Genomic DNA, 17,112 nt, shown 5'->3' on the forward strand with positions numbered 1-17,112 from the left:
CGGCCGGCTTGTACAGCTGCTGCACATGCCCAGTAGATAAGTAAAAACATAATAATTAAACGTGGCTCAAAGCCGCTGCTTGTGAAAGGCACTGAGTGCCCGGAAAACACCATCCGGCTTCTGCCTGTCTCTTGGCCGGACGGCCATAACCAGCAGGTGTGAAACTGGCCTTACTGGAAATCAAACCCACAACCTCAGTGCTGTGAGGCAGTAATGCTAACCATTACACAATCTGTGCTGCCCAGTTATAAATTTGCACCCGCAGGGCTACATGATCAATTATATATCGCCAATCATGCAAGAGAAAATCTATATCACTTTTGTTCAGTGTGTACTTTGGCAAAAAATGTAAAACCAAATATTGTTTACTGTGACTTGTTTTCACATGACCGATAATAACCGATAATAATAATAATAATAATAATAATAATAATAACATGACATCCAAAATACAGTAACAGGAGAAGCAGAAAACTTCAACAACTCATTAACTCTGCAAACAAACAAATAAAATCCATATTAAACATAAATAAAACAACCAAACTACAATACATACCATGCCAATCTGTAGTTCACTGGTGTATCTGTAATGGGTGCAGGGTGTGCGGGGAACATGGGCCCCTGGGACCAGGGGGGACCCGCACCGCACACCATGCACCCATAATATTACTTACCTCTCTGGAGTTCCACGTCGGCGCTGGCATCTGGCGCTGTAAAACGACAACGGTGGCTATTTTCCCGGTGACATGTGCATTCATTATAGACTCTGGGCACACTCTAGTGCCCAGAGTCTATAACTCCGGCACTGGGCGCGCACAGCCTAGTGCACTGCCGGCCGCCGGGCAGAGAGGAGGGGGTCCGTGTAAGAGGCTGCACACAGGCCCGCTCCTGTCTAGAAACCCCCCTGCTGTAGTTGATGTGCTAGGAATGTAGAGCTGCGTAGTAGTGATTAGATTTGTAGTAGGAAGATCACTCCTGGTTGGTAATCGTGTAGTATTATGATTGTTACTAGAAGGTATTTTTGTATTTTGTTGTGGTTCTCTTACGAGTTGTAGTGAATCCAGCAGTGACAGATTCCATGGTGCTTGGACCGAGGCTCGTAGAGCTTTCTGAAGTGTCATCTGATGATTTTACACCGTCTAAGAAAAATTAAATATTGATCCTTTTAGATTTTTATCACAATAAATCATTCTAAAATCATCCATAACATTTTTTTAAACTTTTATGTACAATAGTAAGACATTCTGACTTTCATGGTAGTGATAGATGAACTCATCATCCTCCAATATACAATACACTATATCGTCATCAACAAGAAAACAGAACATGTTAGATTGTCAATTACAATCACTTCAGCATATAAAACAAACCAGTAAAACATTTCCATAATACTCAGGTCAGTGCAATAGACGAACAGCCGCCGGAAAGAAGCCATTATATAACCTCTTTGTATGTGTGCGCACACTCCTAAATCGTACATTTGATGGTAATCTTTCGAAAACCATATAGTTGGGATGACTAGGATCAGCTAAGACGCCTCTAGTCCGCTTTAATACTCTCATAGAGAATTTGAATTTGGGATAGTTTTACACCTATTATTTTGCTTGCAGTCTTGACCAGTCATTCAAGAGCCCCCCGATCAGCATCAGTACAATTCCCCAACCATATAATAATAATCCCATAAGTCAGGACACTCTCTATTATACAATGATAAAAATTTAGAAGCGTCTCCGTACTCACAAGCTGCCTTCAATCTCCGCAGGAAGAGAAGGAGTTGCTGCGCCTTTTTTACCACATATGTAGAATTCAAAGATCAGGTTAGATCCTTTGAGATATGAACTCCCAAAAATGTAAATGGAATCCACCTCCTCAATGACCATATCATCCAAAACCACCAGTAATTTGGGTCCACAACCCACCCTCCTAAAATCAATGACCATCTCTTTAGTTTTTGTGGTATTTAGGAGTAAACTATTTTCCTTACTCCATTCAAACAATCTTTGCACCTCGTACCGATAGGCTTCCTCCTCGTCATTTCCTATCAGGCCCACAATAGCGATGTCATCAGCAAACTTCACAATCTTAACAGACTACGTAATTGAAACACAGTCATAGGTAATTAGAGAATATAATAGAGGGCTCAGAACGCACCCCTGTGGGGCACCAGGTTTCAACAAAATTTCTCCAGAGGCGCATCCCCCTAACTTAACCACTTGGGGCCTATCTGTCAAAAAATTTCAAAACCCAACTGCCCGTATTATACCCATTTAAACCTAACTGAAAAAGCTTAGAAACCAAAGATGCCGGAACAACAGTATTAAAAGCAGAACTAAAATCAATAAATAAAACTCTAACATCAGACCTCAGACCTCTTTTGCTCTAAGTGAATCTGCACAGTATATAAAACAGCAATGTCTGTAGAAATATTTGCCCTATAAGCAAATTGGCAAGGATCAAATCCAGCAGCAAAGTGGGCTTTAATACGTTTCAGCACTAAACGCTCGAAACATTTAATAGCAACGGAAGCGAAAGCAAATCGGGCAATATTCGTTTAGACATTTAGGCACACCTTGTTTTGGGACAGGAACAATAGTTGTTTCTGTAAAACATTTTGGAACTTGGCAATATTCAAGGGTCACTTTAAATATCAATGTAATAATCCCCGCTAGCTCATTACAACAATCTTTTAGAACCCTCCCCTGAATCCCATCTGGACCTGTAGCTTTACCTGAGATTACACTGTGCAAGCACTCCCGTACTGATAATCCGTCTAACACTAAGGGTAACGATTTAGGTTGAATTTCCAGGACCATAATTTCAGACACATTTTCCGTGTCGAACATAGAATCAAATACATTCAGGTTTTCCACCATAGCACTGCTAACATCACATAACTCAGTTGCTTTAGTTTTAAAATCAGTGATATCATGTAGACCCTGCCACATACTCATTGTATCTTTACACTGATTAAATGTATTCTCCAGCCTAGGTGAATACTCTATTTTGGCCCTTTTAATACCTTTCCTCATATCAGACCTCGCCTTTGTATACAGTTCCTTATTACTAAGATATAAAGGCTACATCCCGAGCTTTAAATAAGGAACGTACCTCACTATTTAACCATGGTTTCTCATTTGGGAATACCCTAAACGTTTTTCTTATTGTCATACTCTCAACACAACTGCTAATATAGGCCCTCATTCAGAGCCGTACGCTCTGAGCAGAGCGCACGCTCTGAATGAGGGCCGGCCTCCATAACTATGGAGCGTCCTCCTGGACGCTCGAATAGCTGTGGGTCACCACCCACAGCCTATACGAGCGTGCAGTTTGATGGCCGCGATGGTCGTGACCATCGCGACCATCGAAACCGCGAGCCGGAGCCTGCGGTTGAGGTTTTCAACCGCAAGCCCCGGAGTGATTTTGGCTCTATCAGAGCCAAAATCACTCCCACTGACATCACTAGTGATGTCAGTGGGCCGGCTTCTGACGGTAGGCGTTCCCGTGGGAACGCCCCCATCAGGGAGGCACGCCCCCGGCACGCCCACCAAAGGGGGCATGCTGTCAATCAACATCGACAGCACGCCCCCTTTGATCAGACACAACGAGCGAAGGAAAGTCCTTTGCTCATCGCGTCTGGCGCATGCGCACGACGGAGCTCCCGCCGTCGTGCGCATGCGCAGAGCACAACATCTACCCACTTGCGAGCGGACAGCCGCTTGCGAGTGGGTCTGAATCAGGCCCATAGTCAGAAGATCAAGGTTTATAGACCCTTCTACCATGGAATCCTCAATTAACATTTCCCAATTTGTAAATGCTAGATGGTCCTGTAACCTCTCAGTTGCTCCCTCTGTTCACACTAAAACAGATATCCTAGTAGGCCTAACACGTCTAACTAAGGGCTTATACAAAAAGGTATCATGAACAAGGAGACATGGTCCGATTTCCCAATATGGGGACACACAACAGCCTCATAGGCCATTTTAAGATTTGAATAGACTTGATCCAAAGTATTTACCCCCCCCCCCAAGTCGAAACCATAACATTTATATAAAAAACTTTGGCAGTACCACTTTTAATTCAGCCTGGTTAAAAATCGCCTTCCACAATGAATATACCATTCACATAAGTAGATTGCAATTTGGTTAAAACATCATATAAAGTGTCCAGTGCACGTCCCACATTTACCTGTGGGGGAATATAGACAGCTATCACTATAACAATTGGGCAAATTCCCTGGGCAGATAAAACGGCCTCCATTTAATCAACAGGTATTCTAAGTCCACTGAATAGAAACTCTCAATAAACGGATCATTAGGATACCACTTATTGTTCATGAATATACAGAGTCCAGTGCCTCCAAGCTTACCCGAGGCCTCAGTCCGGTCTGCCCTAAATAATGACCTGTCTACAAGACATATAGCAGAATCCAGAACCAGACTATGTAGCCAAGTATCAGTAAAGATTATGATGGAGCAGTTCTTTAAATAGTTCTTACTGGCTAGATCCACCTGAATATCATCCAGTTTACTGGGAAGAGACTGAACATTTGATAAAAATAAACTGGGTAAGGGGGGATTTAGGGGGCAGAACTGCAGCTTAATTTTAACTCCAGCCCTCTTCACCCGCTTCTGCCACCTTTCCATTCATGGATGATGCTTAACTGTAAGCATTTGCCATACGAGGCCACCAACTTCGACCCCCATACCTTTATCTTTGCTCATTTCTACCACTATTGTGGCTATAATTCTCTCCACCAGCACCAGGAGCCAGCCGCTGCCATGTGTGCTTTGCAGCAATCCCCAGTCCCAGGACAGATGCAGCACCTCACCTCCTGGGGCAGCAACAGCATCAGCTGGGTCACCCATCCCAGCAGCCCCTGCTCGGAGTCCTGAGCGCACTTCTGCCCCTAATTCCAGGCCTCTAGGGGCAGCGTCAGCAGGGTCAGCCATCCCAGCAGTCTGCGCTTCGGGCCCTGAGCTCACCTCCACTCTGCCTCCAGCACCCACATCACCCGGCATACCGCTGCAGCATTGCAACCACAACAGCTCCACCCGGGGATACACGATCGCAGCCCAGCTCCACCAAAATGCACTAACATGAAAAGTAAGCTGCTTGAACTTCTATGTCCGACAGTGTCTGTGTCCTCAGCCGCTCTGCACCAGCACGCCACCATCCTCCTCCTCCTCCATCTCTGTGTTGAGGATACTCAGATCTACCTTTCCTCCCCTGACCTCTCCCCATCTCTCCTCACCCATATCTCTAACTGTCTCTCTGCTATCCCTTCCTGGATGTCCCAGCGCTTTCTTAAACTTAACATGTCTAAGACTGAGCTGATAATCTTCCCACCCTCTTCCATAACCTCACTGCCCCCAATTTCGTTATCTATTGATGGCACAACTATCTCCTCTAGCCCCAAAGTGCGCTGTCTTGGAGTTATCCTGGACTCCTCCCTCTCCTTTAAACCACACATTCAGCGCCTCACGCAGACCTGCTGTTTCCATCTCAAAAATTTTTCCAGGATCAAACTCTTCCTCACCCAGGATGCTACAAAGATCCTAATACACTCACTGGTCATCTCCAGATTGGACTACTGTAACCTTCTCCTATCTGGCCTCCCAGTCTCCCACCTCTCCCCACACTAATCTGTCCTCAATGCTGCTGCTCGGCTCATCTTCCTCTCCAGACGTTCTACATCTGCTTCCCCTCTCCTACAAGCCCTACACTGGCTCCCCTTTCCCTTCATAATGTAATTCAAGGTTCTTACACTCAGCTATAAATCCCTCACTCAATCCTCTCCCATTTACATCTCTGACCTCATCTCCCTTCACACTCCTGCCCATCCACTTCGCTCAAGAAATGCACGCCATCTCTCCTGCCAACTGATTACTTCCTCACACTTATGCCTCCAAGACTTTGCCCGTGCTGCTCCCCATCTCTGAAACTCTCTCCCTCTTTATATCAGACTCTGCACCTTTCTACAAATATTCAAACAGGCTCTTAAGACCCACTACTCCATCATAGCCTTCCAGCTCTCATCCTAACCAGCTGCTACATGCTCCTTCCTCACGGTCTACCCAATCTGTGTCACCCCTGTCTGTCTGCTCCACCCCTTTATTTATTTATTATTTATTTATTAACAGTTTCTTATATAGCGCAGCATATTCCGTTGCGCTTTACAATTGGAAACATTGATAGAACAAAACAGGGTAATAACAGACAGACATAGAGGTAAGAGGGCCCTGCTTGCAAGCTTACAATCTATAGGGAAATAGGCATTGATACACAAGGATAGGTGCTATATATATTGCAGTTTGGTCCGGCCAGACTGCAGAGTTTCTTGGTGGGCTGCATGATCCAGTCACACAGGAATGTCGGCAAAATGTCAGGAGTATGTGAGAGAAAGACAATGTGTGAGGTTATGTGTGGACTGTGAGAGGGGATGTAATAAGACATGGAAGCTATGAAGGTTATGTGTGGACTGTGAGAGGGGATGTAATAAGACATGGAAGCTATGAGGGTTATGTGAGGACTGTGAGAGGGGATGTAATAAGACATGGAAGCTATGAAGGTTATGTGGGGACTGTGAGAGGGGATGTAATAAGACATGGAAGCTATGAAGGTTATGTGGGGACTGTGAGAGGGGATGTAATAAGACATGGAAGCTATGAGGGTTATGTGAGGACTGTGAGAGGGGATGTAATAAGACATGGAAGCTATGAAGGTTATGTGTGGACTGTGAGAGGGGATGTAATAAGACATGGAAGCTATGAAGGTTATGTGGGGACTGTGAGAGGGGATGTACTAAGACATGGAAGCTATGAAGGTTATGTGGGGACTGTGAGAGGGGATGTAATAAGACATGGAAGCTATGAGGGTTATGTGTGGACTGTGAGAGGGGATGTAATAAGACATGGAAGCTATGAGGGTTATGTTGGGACTGTGAGAGGGGATGTAATAAGACATGGAAGCTATGAGGGTTATGTGTGGACTGTGAGAGGGGATGTAATAAGACATGGAAGCTATGAGGGTTATGTGTGGACTGTGAGAGGGGATGTAATAAGACATGGAAGCTATGAGGGTTATGTGGTCAGTTCTGGAATCTGATAAGCTTGTCTGAAGAGGTGGGTTTTCAGGGAACGCTTGTAAGCTCTCAGGGGCAGGGCCCTCTTCAGTCATGTGCTTTTTGTTATACTTTCTTCTACTCCCCTGCTGCTTATTTTGAGTGTTATGATCTCTAATGCAGCAATGTATATATACCATGTCCTTTCCCTGTACTGTACTGTAAGTCACTGGTTTCATGTTCACTTATTTGTTAATGTACTATGTGAGGACCTGCAGAACCCTTGTGGTGCCATATAAATAAAGGATAATAATAATAACGATACAAAGCCTGAAATACAGAGAAATCATGCCAGACCTCTTTTAATATATAGGGGCTTATTCTTATTCGTATGGATTTCTGTTCACAGATGCACGCGCACATGCAAATTTACGCATTTATGCATATGTCCATCCAATTCTGAATTAGACGGAACTTGTCCAGATCTGTCTTTCTCTGAAATAGGGAGTTTATGGGTGGGAACCGGGCGGTGGCAAAGTGATTGCATGTAGTCTGTGTCTGACATATCTCCTGCACTTAGAGCGAGGCTGGTGCAAGTGTCAATACTAACGTTGACGGATGTGATGGCTGGTGTAATATCAATGGGCGGCTCGGGCTTCTGCTTACTCATGCACCATCCCTCACATTAGTTGAATGAAATCTTACATTAGCATAAAGTAGAGATGAGTGGTTTGGTTTCGATTCAGTTCTTTTTGCCAAATTAGTGCAAGTTTGGATATATCTTCTTGGCTATCCAAAACACGTGATAGCCAGATAGCCAATGAGATACTATGTTTGAGATCCAAACATAACCGTGTAACACAGACAGGGCCGGTGCTACCATTATGCAGCTTTAGGCAGCTGCCTAGGGGCACCAGCCACTGGAGGGCACCACTGAGTCCACAAAAAAAGAAGGATGTCTATTTCAGTCCTAGCTTGGTCTAATGATGACCTAGGCTGATGCTGAGTGCAAACAGGCTTAGTGTGTGCGTGGGGGGGGTTTGAGTGCTGACAGGGTAAGTGTATATGTGTGTAGGCTTTATAAGTGCTGGCAGGGTGAGATGTGTGTACATGGGGGGGTAATGGGTGCTGACATATAATGGGGCACAGATGTGTATCATAAATATATATTGGGGCATGGATGTTTGGCATAATGTATTGGGGGCACAGCTGTATGGCATAAAGAATTGGACACATGTGCGGCATATGTATTAGAGGCATTGCATAGCATAATTCATGCCTATGTGGCATACAATACATTTGGTGCACAGCTGTGTGGCATATGTATTGGAGGCATTGAAGTACAGTATAGCATAAAATGAATTTGTGGCACAGGTGTATGGCACATTATAAATTGGGAACAGTATGATTTTGGGCCTCTGCTCTGTGGCATATTAGTTGGGGCATTTGTATATAGTATAGTGTGGATTTGGGACACTGCTTTGTGGCATATTATAAATTGGCATCACTAATGTGTGGAATAGTATTGGAGGGAGCAGGGGCAGTGGATGAAATGCTGCCTAGGGTGCCCAGACACCTTGCACAGAATCAGTATGATTTACTGCCGGACCCCTGGCCAGCAGTTCAAATCCCGACAGCGGCTGGCCGAACAGGCTGAAAATCCCGATCTCCCCAGGTAAGTACTTACTAACCTAATTCTACATCCTAACCCTAACCTTTCCCCCCCAGTGCCTAACTCTAATTCCCCCTCTAAGTGCCTAAACCTAATTACCCCCTTCCCCGTCGCCTAAACCTAAGTTCCCCGAGGGGGGGTGCCTAACCCTAACCGTCCCTCTCCCTAGCCTGACCCTAATCTCCCAGGGGGATGCCTAAACCTAAGTTCCCCCCCCCCGAGAGCCCTAAACCTGCCTCCCCCCCATGGCTGTCTGCAGCGGCGCCCAGCATCATTTCGATAGGAATGCCGGGCGCCGGTCTCCCGGCATTGGTAAAATGACAGGCATCTAGATGTAGACACCGGTCATTTAACCTTTGCCGAGATAAAGCAGTCGGGAAGCCGACTGTCGGGATTAGGTCCGCCGGCTTCCCGACTGCATACCCCTTGCACCGGTCCTGAAGACAGAGCAGCTCATCTCTAGCATAAAGCAGTAACTCTGACTTCTGTGGCTACAGATACTTTGTAACCAACAAATGCAAGTGAGAAACAGACAATTATCAGGAAAAAGGTTTGAATTACAAAACCAACAATTATTATTATTATTATTATTATTATTATTATTATTATTATTATTATTATTATTATTATCCTTTATTTATATGGCGCCACAAGTGTTCCGCAGCACCTTACATAGTACATAGAACTAATAGGTGAACAAGAAACAAGTAACTTACAGTACATTACAGTGCAGGACAAGGACACAACTTATATACATTGCTGAAATAGTGATTGAAGCACTCACAATAAGCTGCCGGGAGTTGGCAGTCACGTGTTAGGTGCCCTATGGGGAGTAGAGAGTAGAAGAAAATGTAAAGAGAAGCACATGAGGGAAGAGGTCCCTGCTCATGAGAGCTTACATTCTAAGGTGAGGGGCAGACAGACAGGCGTGACACAGAAGGGGAAGATAGGGAGGAAAGAGCATGAGGTGGGTTAGGATGAGTGCTGAAAGGCCTTGATGAAGTAGTGGGTCTTTAGAGCCCGTTTGAAGATTTGTAGAGAGGTGGAGAGTCTGATAGGGAGAGGGAGAGCATTCCAAAGGCAGGGAGCAGCACGGGCAAAATCTCGGATGCGGGAGTGGGAGGAAGTAATCAGTTGGCAAGAGAGGCGGCGTGCATTAGTTGAGCAAAGTGGACGGGCAGGAGTGTGAAGGGAGAGAAGGTCAGAAATGTATGCGGGAGAGGATTTGGTGAGGGCTTTGTAGGCGAATGTAAGAACCTTAAATTGGCATCTGAAGGGGAGCCAGTGTAGGGCTTGAAGGAGAGGGGAAGCAGATGTAGAACGTCTGGAGAGGAAGATGAGCCGAGCAGCAGCATTGAGAACCGATTGTAGTGGAGAGAGGTGAGAGACTGGGAGGCCAGCTAGGAGAAGGTTACAGTAGTCCAATCTGGATATGACCAGTGAGTGGATGAGGGTTTTAGTGGCATCCTGGGTGAGGAAGGGCCTAATCCTGGAGATATTTTTTAGGTGAAAATGGCAGGACTGCGAGAGGTGCTGAATGTGCGGTTTAAAGGAGAGGGAAGAGTCTAAGATAACTGCAAGACAGCGCACTTTGGGGCTAGAGGAGATAGTTGTGCCATCAATAGATAATGAAATTGTGGAAAGTGATGTAGTGGAAGAGGGTGGGAAGATGATCAGCTCAGTCTTAGACATGTTAAGTTTAAGAAAGCGCTGGGACATCCACGAAGAGACAACAGAGAGACAGTTGGAGATACGGGTAAGGAGCGAGGGGGAGAGCTCAGGGGTGGAAAGGTAAATTTGAGTATCATCTGCATAGAGATGATATTGGAGGTCAAAGGAGTTAATGAGTTCACCTAAAGAGGATGTATATAGGGAGAAAAGGAGAGGTCCAAGAACAGAACCTTTGGGAACTCCTACTGTTAGTGGAAGTGGAGGGGAAGAGGAGTCATGAGAGGACACAGCGAAGGAATGATCAGATAGGTTAGAGGAAAGCCAGGAGAGGGCAGTGCTATGTAAACCGAGAGAGTAAAGGATTTGCAGGAGGAGAGGGTGGTCTACAGTGTCAAATGCAGCAGAGAGGTCAAGGAGAATGAGCAGAGAGTAGTGGCCATTGGATTTGGCGGCAAGGAAGTCGTTGCTGACTTTCGTGAGGGCAGTTTCAGTGTAGTGGAGAGATCGGAAGCCAGATTGAAATGAGTCAAGGAGGGAGTGGGAGGAAAGAAAGGTGGTAAGGCGGTTGTAGACAATACGCTCAAGGAGTTTGGAACCAAAAGGGAGAAGAGAGATGGGTCGATAGTTGGAAAGTATGTTAGGATCAAGGATAGGTTTTTTAAGAATGGGGGAGACAAGAGCATGTTTGAATGCAGAAGGGACAGTGCCAGATGATAGGGAGAGATTAAGGAGGTGAGCCAGATGGGAACAGGCAGAAGGAGACAGGTGGGAGAGGAGACGGGAAGGGATAGGGTCAAGAGGGGTGGTGGAAGGAGGGGAGGACTGGATGAGGGCCAAGACCCTCTCCAGAAGCAGGGGAGAAGAATGTCAGAGTCGGTGAGACAGAAGGGGAGGGGTGGTAAGGGCAAGGAGGGGGAGGAGTGCTGAGGGTCTGATGGGATATGATGTCCTTGTTACATAAGTGTGCACACCCCTAAGTTAATACTTTGTGGAAGCACATTTAATTATAGGAGCAAGTCTTCTTATATATCAAATTAATTGGTTCCTTTGTTTGTCTGCCGTTATGCATTCGGACACCCCTGCAACAATTGGGATGACTGCGAGGTGGTTTATTCAGATCCTGGTCAGGTTTTAGGGGGGTTAAAGTCCTGGTTTGGCCTCCCATCATGCACTGAGCATAACTTTGAAAGGCTCAGAACAGGCTCCCCAGGTCAATGAATGGATTTGGATGAAAACTTCAGAGTAGTAACATTGGATCCCAGAAGACATACTTGGGGGGTTGAGGTCCATGTCGGACCTCCCGTTGGTGTACGCTGGGCAGACTCAAGGAGCCTGTTCTGGGCCTTCCATTGGATGGATTTGGATGAAAACATCACAGAGGGGTGGCAATTGGTCTGGGATTCCTAACTTAATAACTTGAAGAGTAGGTCCCAGTCTGACCTCCCAATGGTGTACAAACTTTGAACCAGGGAGTCTGTTGTGGGCCTTCCACTAGATGGATTTGGATGAAAACTTCAGAGGGGCGGCAATTGGTCTGGGATTCCTAACTTAATAACTTGAATATTTAAACCTGGGCAACACCAGGTACTTTAGCTAGTTTTCAGCTCTGAACCACTGGCAGTCAATTCATCATCCTTTATTTCCTACAAAAGTAGGTGAAATCAACATTTGCACATACTTTTGTAGAAATTACATTCCATACCCATTCATCATTCATGTAACGCAAGGAATATCACTGAAATCTCCTGATTACAATTCTTCCGATAATTTCCACAGTCCCCACACTTTAGTACGGAGACGTAGAAATGATGCCATTCATCAAGTTCTGAAATCTGATTTTTTTTCAGTACTTTGTAGTGTAACTGTACGCCATCCTAAGATGGCGTATACTCCTTAATGTGTTCACAAGGCAGCTTGTGCAGGAGAGGGATGTTTTCATCTCTCCCTTCTATGTCCTCCCTAATAGTGGCTCATCTCTCCTCCACTCCAGGCTCCACAGCACCTGCAGCACCTTGTGCTGATTGCTCTATGGAGCTCACTCAGACCCACTCACTAGATGCATTTGCTCAGCTCCATGCATATGCAAATTTGGGAAGCCAGGCGATTGCACGGCAAGGCATCATCACGCCCACTATGTCTTTCCATGCAATTGCATTGTGTATACATAGGCCCACTAGCTTGACCTAAGATGCCCACTTGCGCACGTCATCTCCAGGATGTCTATGCAACCATCAATACCATCGGATGCGATCACAACGCTTGTGGCTGACTATACCCTACTGCAAGCACTTCAGTGTCTAAACCAACCAGGTGACGTGGACTATGACGCTGATTGTTAATTATGCACGCCTGTTAAATAGCATTGAGACACTCAGGCACGCCTGCGCTCACACCTCCACTCCCCTGTTTCTAGTGGCCAGCCCCTGTCACCTCCCACAAATGGCTTCTCCTGTCACTCACTCTGCTGGGCAGTCTATGCGCAGTGAGCAAATGCTTCCCGATCTCTCGCACTGGTTTGCGCACTGCGATGTGTACGCATGCACACAATGTGAAAATCAGCTGACTACGAGCGAATGCATCCTAGTGATTGGGTCTGCATCAGGTTCTATGTTCACCTACACAGATACAAAGCCATCGCAGATGATGGAATGGGACATCAGCATTTGGGGGTGGTGACGGCCTAGTGGTTGGAGAAACGCAGGCGTTCCTATCTATTTGAATACAGTCACATAAATTAGCCACTGACGGCATATGCTGCTTGTGTACTCACTGCATGCGATAAGATTAGCAACAGGTCAGACCTGTTGTAATTGTGCGTGAGGGATCAATGATTCTCGATGTTACTGATGTGAGCGCAGGATTGCAGAGTATTACGGATGTGTGAATGTGGTAGTGGGCGGCTCTATGCATCTCTATAATAGCTTTGCAGTCATTAGCATATTTACGCAGCAGACGTGCATGCATATTCGCTGCTGCAATCGCAATAGCGATCTGTAATGAATCAGACCCTAAACCTGATAGAAGGTCACTTGGCCTGACCCCTCGGGGGTTTGTCGTTGCATGAGTGAGACAGTGGGTGCCACCATGGGCAACTTAAGACATTTAAAGGGAGGCATTTAAGATGAAGACAGTCTATATTATGTACTATGAGGTGAAAAGATCAGTGGAGAAGATGCCCATAGCAACCCTATATGTATAGTAGCATAAAATTAATTTTGCAGGAGTCAGTATGAGACACCAGCACCTATAAATTTGCACAGTCCTGACACTTTTCACAGGGACAGATCCAGCTAGCAGGATTGTGATGAGTAGAAACATTACCTTAACCTACTACAAGTTTTCCCACTTACTGTACTACTAGGCTGATTCTGTATCTTAAATACCACATTATAATTATACACAATTAGGATTAGGGAGACTACTTATTTTTATCAAAAATATTATTTTTGTTTTTGTAATACTTGCTATACTTATTATATGCTAATAACCCTTCATTTAATCCTGTGTGTTAATTTAGCAGGAATATAGTGCAAACAAAAGATAATTTCCAATCATAATGTAAAACATACAAAATAATTAGCATTTATGCAAATCTACACTACACGGAGCTTGAAATGGGTGAAGACAGGACTGGAAGTAATGTGTATAGAGGGGTGGCATTACTTTTAATATGTATGATACTTTTGTTAATTGTCTTTTTAAAAGCCTAGAGACATTTCCTAGTCTGTGTGAGTGCAGCCAACTTTCTGTTTCAAACAAAATACTGTAAATGCTTTGCAGATTGCGGAGAAACTTCTGGGACAGCGCAAATTTATGTCATAGCCTCTCAAACCAGCACACTTTGTATACAGCCGCTACTTCTAAATTTCCACTTCGACCACTGGATTACAACACAAATTACCAAAATATCTGTTAAATTCCACAAACAAATACAATTAATGAGAATCAGATGAGGGTCAAGGAAAAATCCTTCATCAAGAACAGATATCTGATGATCTGTTAGAACCTTTCAGGACTTACCTATCAGAAGTAGCATGAAAATGAGGCAGAGGTCCATATTCAGGACTTTCCAGAAGTAAGGACTCCACGTCATCATAGACATTTTGTTTTGTCTGTTAAAGAAAACACATTTGTAGGTTTATATGAGGCACATTGAAATTTATAAAGCTTCTGTATATACATGAATCTTGCATCTTGTCATTAGTAGCAAAACAGCAACATTATAAAACTAAATAACATTATACAGCTAAAGAACATTGGGCCTGATTCAGAGCCGTTCGCTATTTGCGGTCGTTCGTTCAAAAACAAGGGGTGGCTATTCAAATGATCCGTTCGCAAATTGCAGTCTGTTCCCACCTCTAAGTCTGAACGAGCGAGCAAAACATACGCTCGTTTTTTTTATAAAAACGCCCCCTGGCCGCACGCGCCATACGTCATGTCCGCTATTTATTAGATTAATCGAGTACATCGTACAGCGTATGAACTGCTCGCTATTCTTGTGGTTGGTGTTTTCAACCACAATTTTGCGAGCAGTTCTGGCTCTAAAATAACCCAGTGACGTGGTCAATGACGCTGCTGTTTTAAATATGCACACCCATAAAACGCCCGTTTTGACCTTTAAGCACGCCTGCGATCGGATCTCCACTCCCCATTTTCAAGCACCTTCCCCTGTTACCACCCACATACGCCTCATTCTGTCACTCAAAATAGCAGGCACTCGCTATATAGCGTACAAACGATTTTCGGCCGCACTGACTGGTTCGCACATGCGTACTAAAAACCGTACGCATGCGCAGATGTGCAAACATCGCTCGGAACGAGCGTACTGCCGCTAACGAGCGGCTCTGAATGAGGGCCATTATAAAGCTAAACAACATTATAAAGCTAAATATCATTATAAAGCTAAACAACATTATAAAGCTAAACAACATTATAAAACTAAACATTATAAAGCTAAATAACATTATAAAACTAAATAACATTATAAAACAAAATAACATTATAAAGCTAAATAACATTATAAAGCTAAACAACATTATAAAACTAAATAACATTATACAGCTAAAGAACATTATAAAGCTAAACAACATTATAAAGCTAAATAACATTATAAAGCTAAACAACATTATAAAGATAAATAACATTATAAAACTAAGCATTATAAAGATAAATAACAATAAAAAGCTAAACAACATTATAAAGCTAAATAACATTATAAAACTAAATAACATTATAAAGCTAAAGAACATTATAAAGCTAAATAACATTATAAAACTAAATAACATTATAAAACTAAATAACATTATAAAGCTAAACAACATTATAAAGCTAAATAACATTATAAAGCTAAACAACATTATAAAGCTAAACATTATAAAGATAAATAACATTATAAAGCTAAACAACATTATAAAGCTAAACATTATAAAGATAAATAACAATAAAAAGGTAAACTTATAAAACTATATAACATCATAGAGGTAAGTAAGAAACAAAATCTACACATAAAATTTCAAACAAATATTATAAATGCGCAGTTTTACGAGAATCTATAAATAATTTGGTAACAGTATCATGAAATTCTGTCACAGAAAGAATAATTTTATTTTTTTGAAGTTTGTTTACTTTGTAACTAACTTTCTTATCAAAAACCATAGAGGGGACAGGAGACCATCATTTGCAAATTGCTAAAAGATAGATGCACCCAGGGGCATTTCAAGAGAGGAGGGGGCCTGTGTGCAGTCTCTGTCTGGGGCCCCCTCCTATCTCTCCAGCGGCTGGCAGCACATTGAGCACAGCGCCGCACCGGTAGACTCTGGTCATGCTCAGGTCACCGGGAAAATCGTGACGCAGTGTTTTACTCTGTGTTTTCCCTCCTGCACATGAGCAGCCATTTTCCAGTTGATTTTGACAGCACTGATACTGGCGCCAACGGGGACTCCAGAAGCGGAGTGGTAGGTATTAAAAATATGGGTGCAGGTTGTGCGGTGTGGGCCCCCCTGGACCCAGGGGCCTGTGTGCCCCGCACACCCTGCACCCAATATAGAATCACCCCTGTTTGCGCCATTAGCATAGGAAGGTATTACTTACTGTAAGGGCGCTGACTCTGTGAGCATCCTTACCACAGGAGCTAGTAATGACAAAGTCACTAACACCATTTGAAAACAAGTTGGATGCCTTTCCTGCATGAAATTGGGTTGGATGCCTTTCCTGCATGAAATTTGGTTGGATGCCTTTCCTGCATGAAATTGGGTTGGATGCCTTTCCTGCATGAAATTGGGTTGGGTGCCTTTCCTGCATGAAATTGGGTTGGGTGCCTTTCCTGCATGAAATTGTGTGGACGATGCATAGTTCAAACTGCATTTATGTGACCACACTGCCACAAACGTACTCCTGGCTTCATACCCATCAGCGTTATCAGTGTACACCTGCTGCGACCTGACAATTAATGTAAGTGATCTGACTACAGACGTAATTACGCATATTAGGATGTGCAGCCCAGCCCCTCCTTTTCCCTATGTGTGTGTATTTAAAGTACATTTGAAGGCGAGACCCCTTCTCTTGGGCTAGAACTCCTCCTACCTGCCCCAGGTGATTGTAATTGGTATGGGTCCTTGCATTGCATTACACACATGTAATGGGCCCTATAATAGGTAAGCCCTAGATAAATGAATTAGTGTGTCAGTATTAGAAATGTTAGGGACCAACC

General features: G+C 44.1%; 1 protein-coding gene across 1 annotated transcript in view; it reads right to left on the minus strand.

The window, feature by feature from the left end:
• Positions 1-16,766, minus strand: part of LOC148442562 (uncharacterized) — a 135,648-nt gene extending 118,882 nt beyond the window's left edge. The window contains exons 1-5 of the mRNA XM_088463799.1: positions 16,494-16,766; positions 14,424-14,515; positions 2,760-3,063; positions 1,793-2,090; positions 1,047-1,139 (exon numbers count right to left, since the gene is read on the minus strand). Of these exons, the coding sequence (XP_088319925.1) occupies positions 1,047-1,139; positions 1,793-2,090; positions 2,760-3,063; positions 14,424-14,515; positions 16,494-16,766 (1,060 nt within the window). The remainder of the gene's footprint in view (positions 1-1,046; positions 1,140-1,792; positions 2,091-2,759; positions 3,064-14,423; positions 14,516-16,493) is intronic.
• Between the last annotated feature and the right edge of the window lie 346 nt (positions 16,767-17,112).

The sequence above is a fragment of the Taudactylus pleione genome, unplaced genomic scaffold (genome assembly GCF_031769625.1).
Source record: "Taudactylus pleione unplaced genomic scaffold, aTauple2 ptg001459l, whole genome shotgun sequence".
NCBI classification, from domain to species: Eukaryota; Metazoa; Chordata; class Amphibia; order Anura; family Myobatrachidae; genus Taudactylus; species Taudactylus pleione.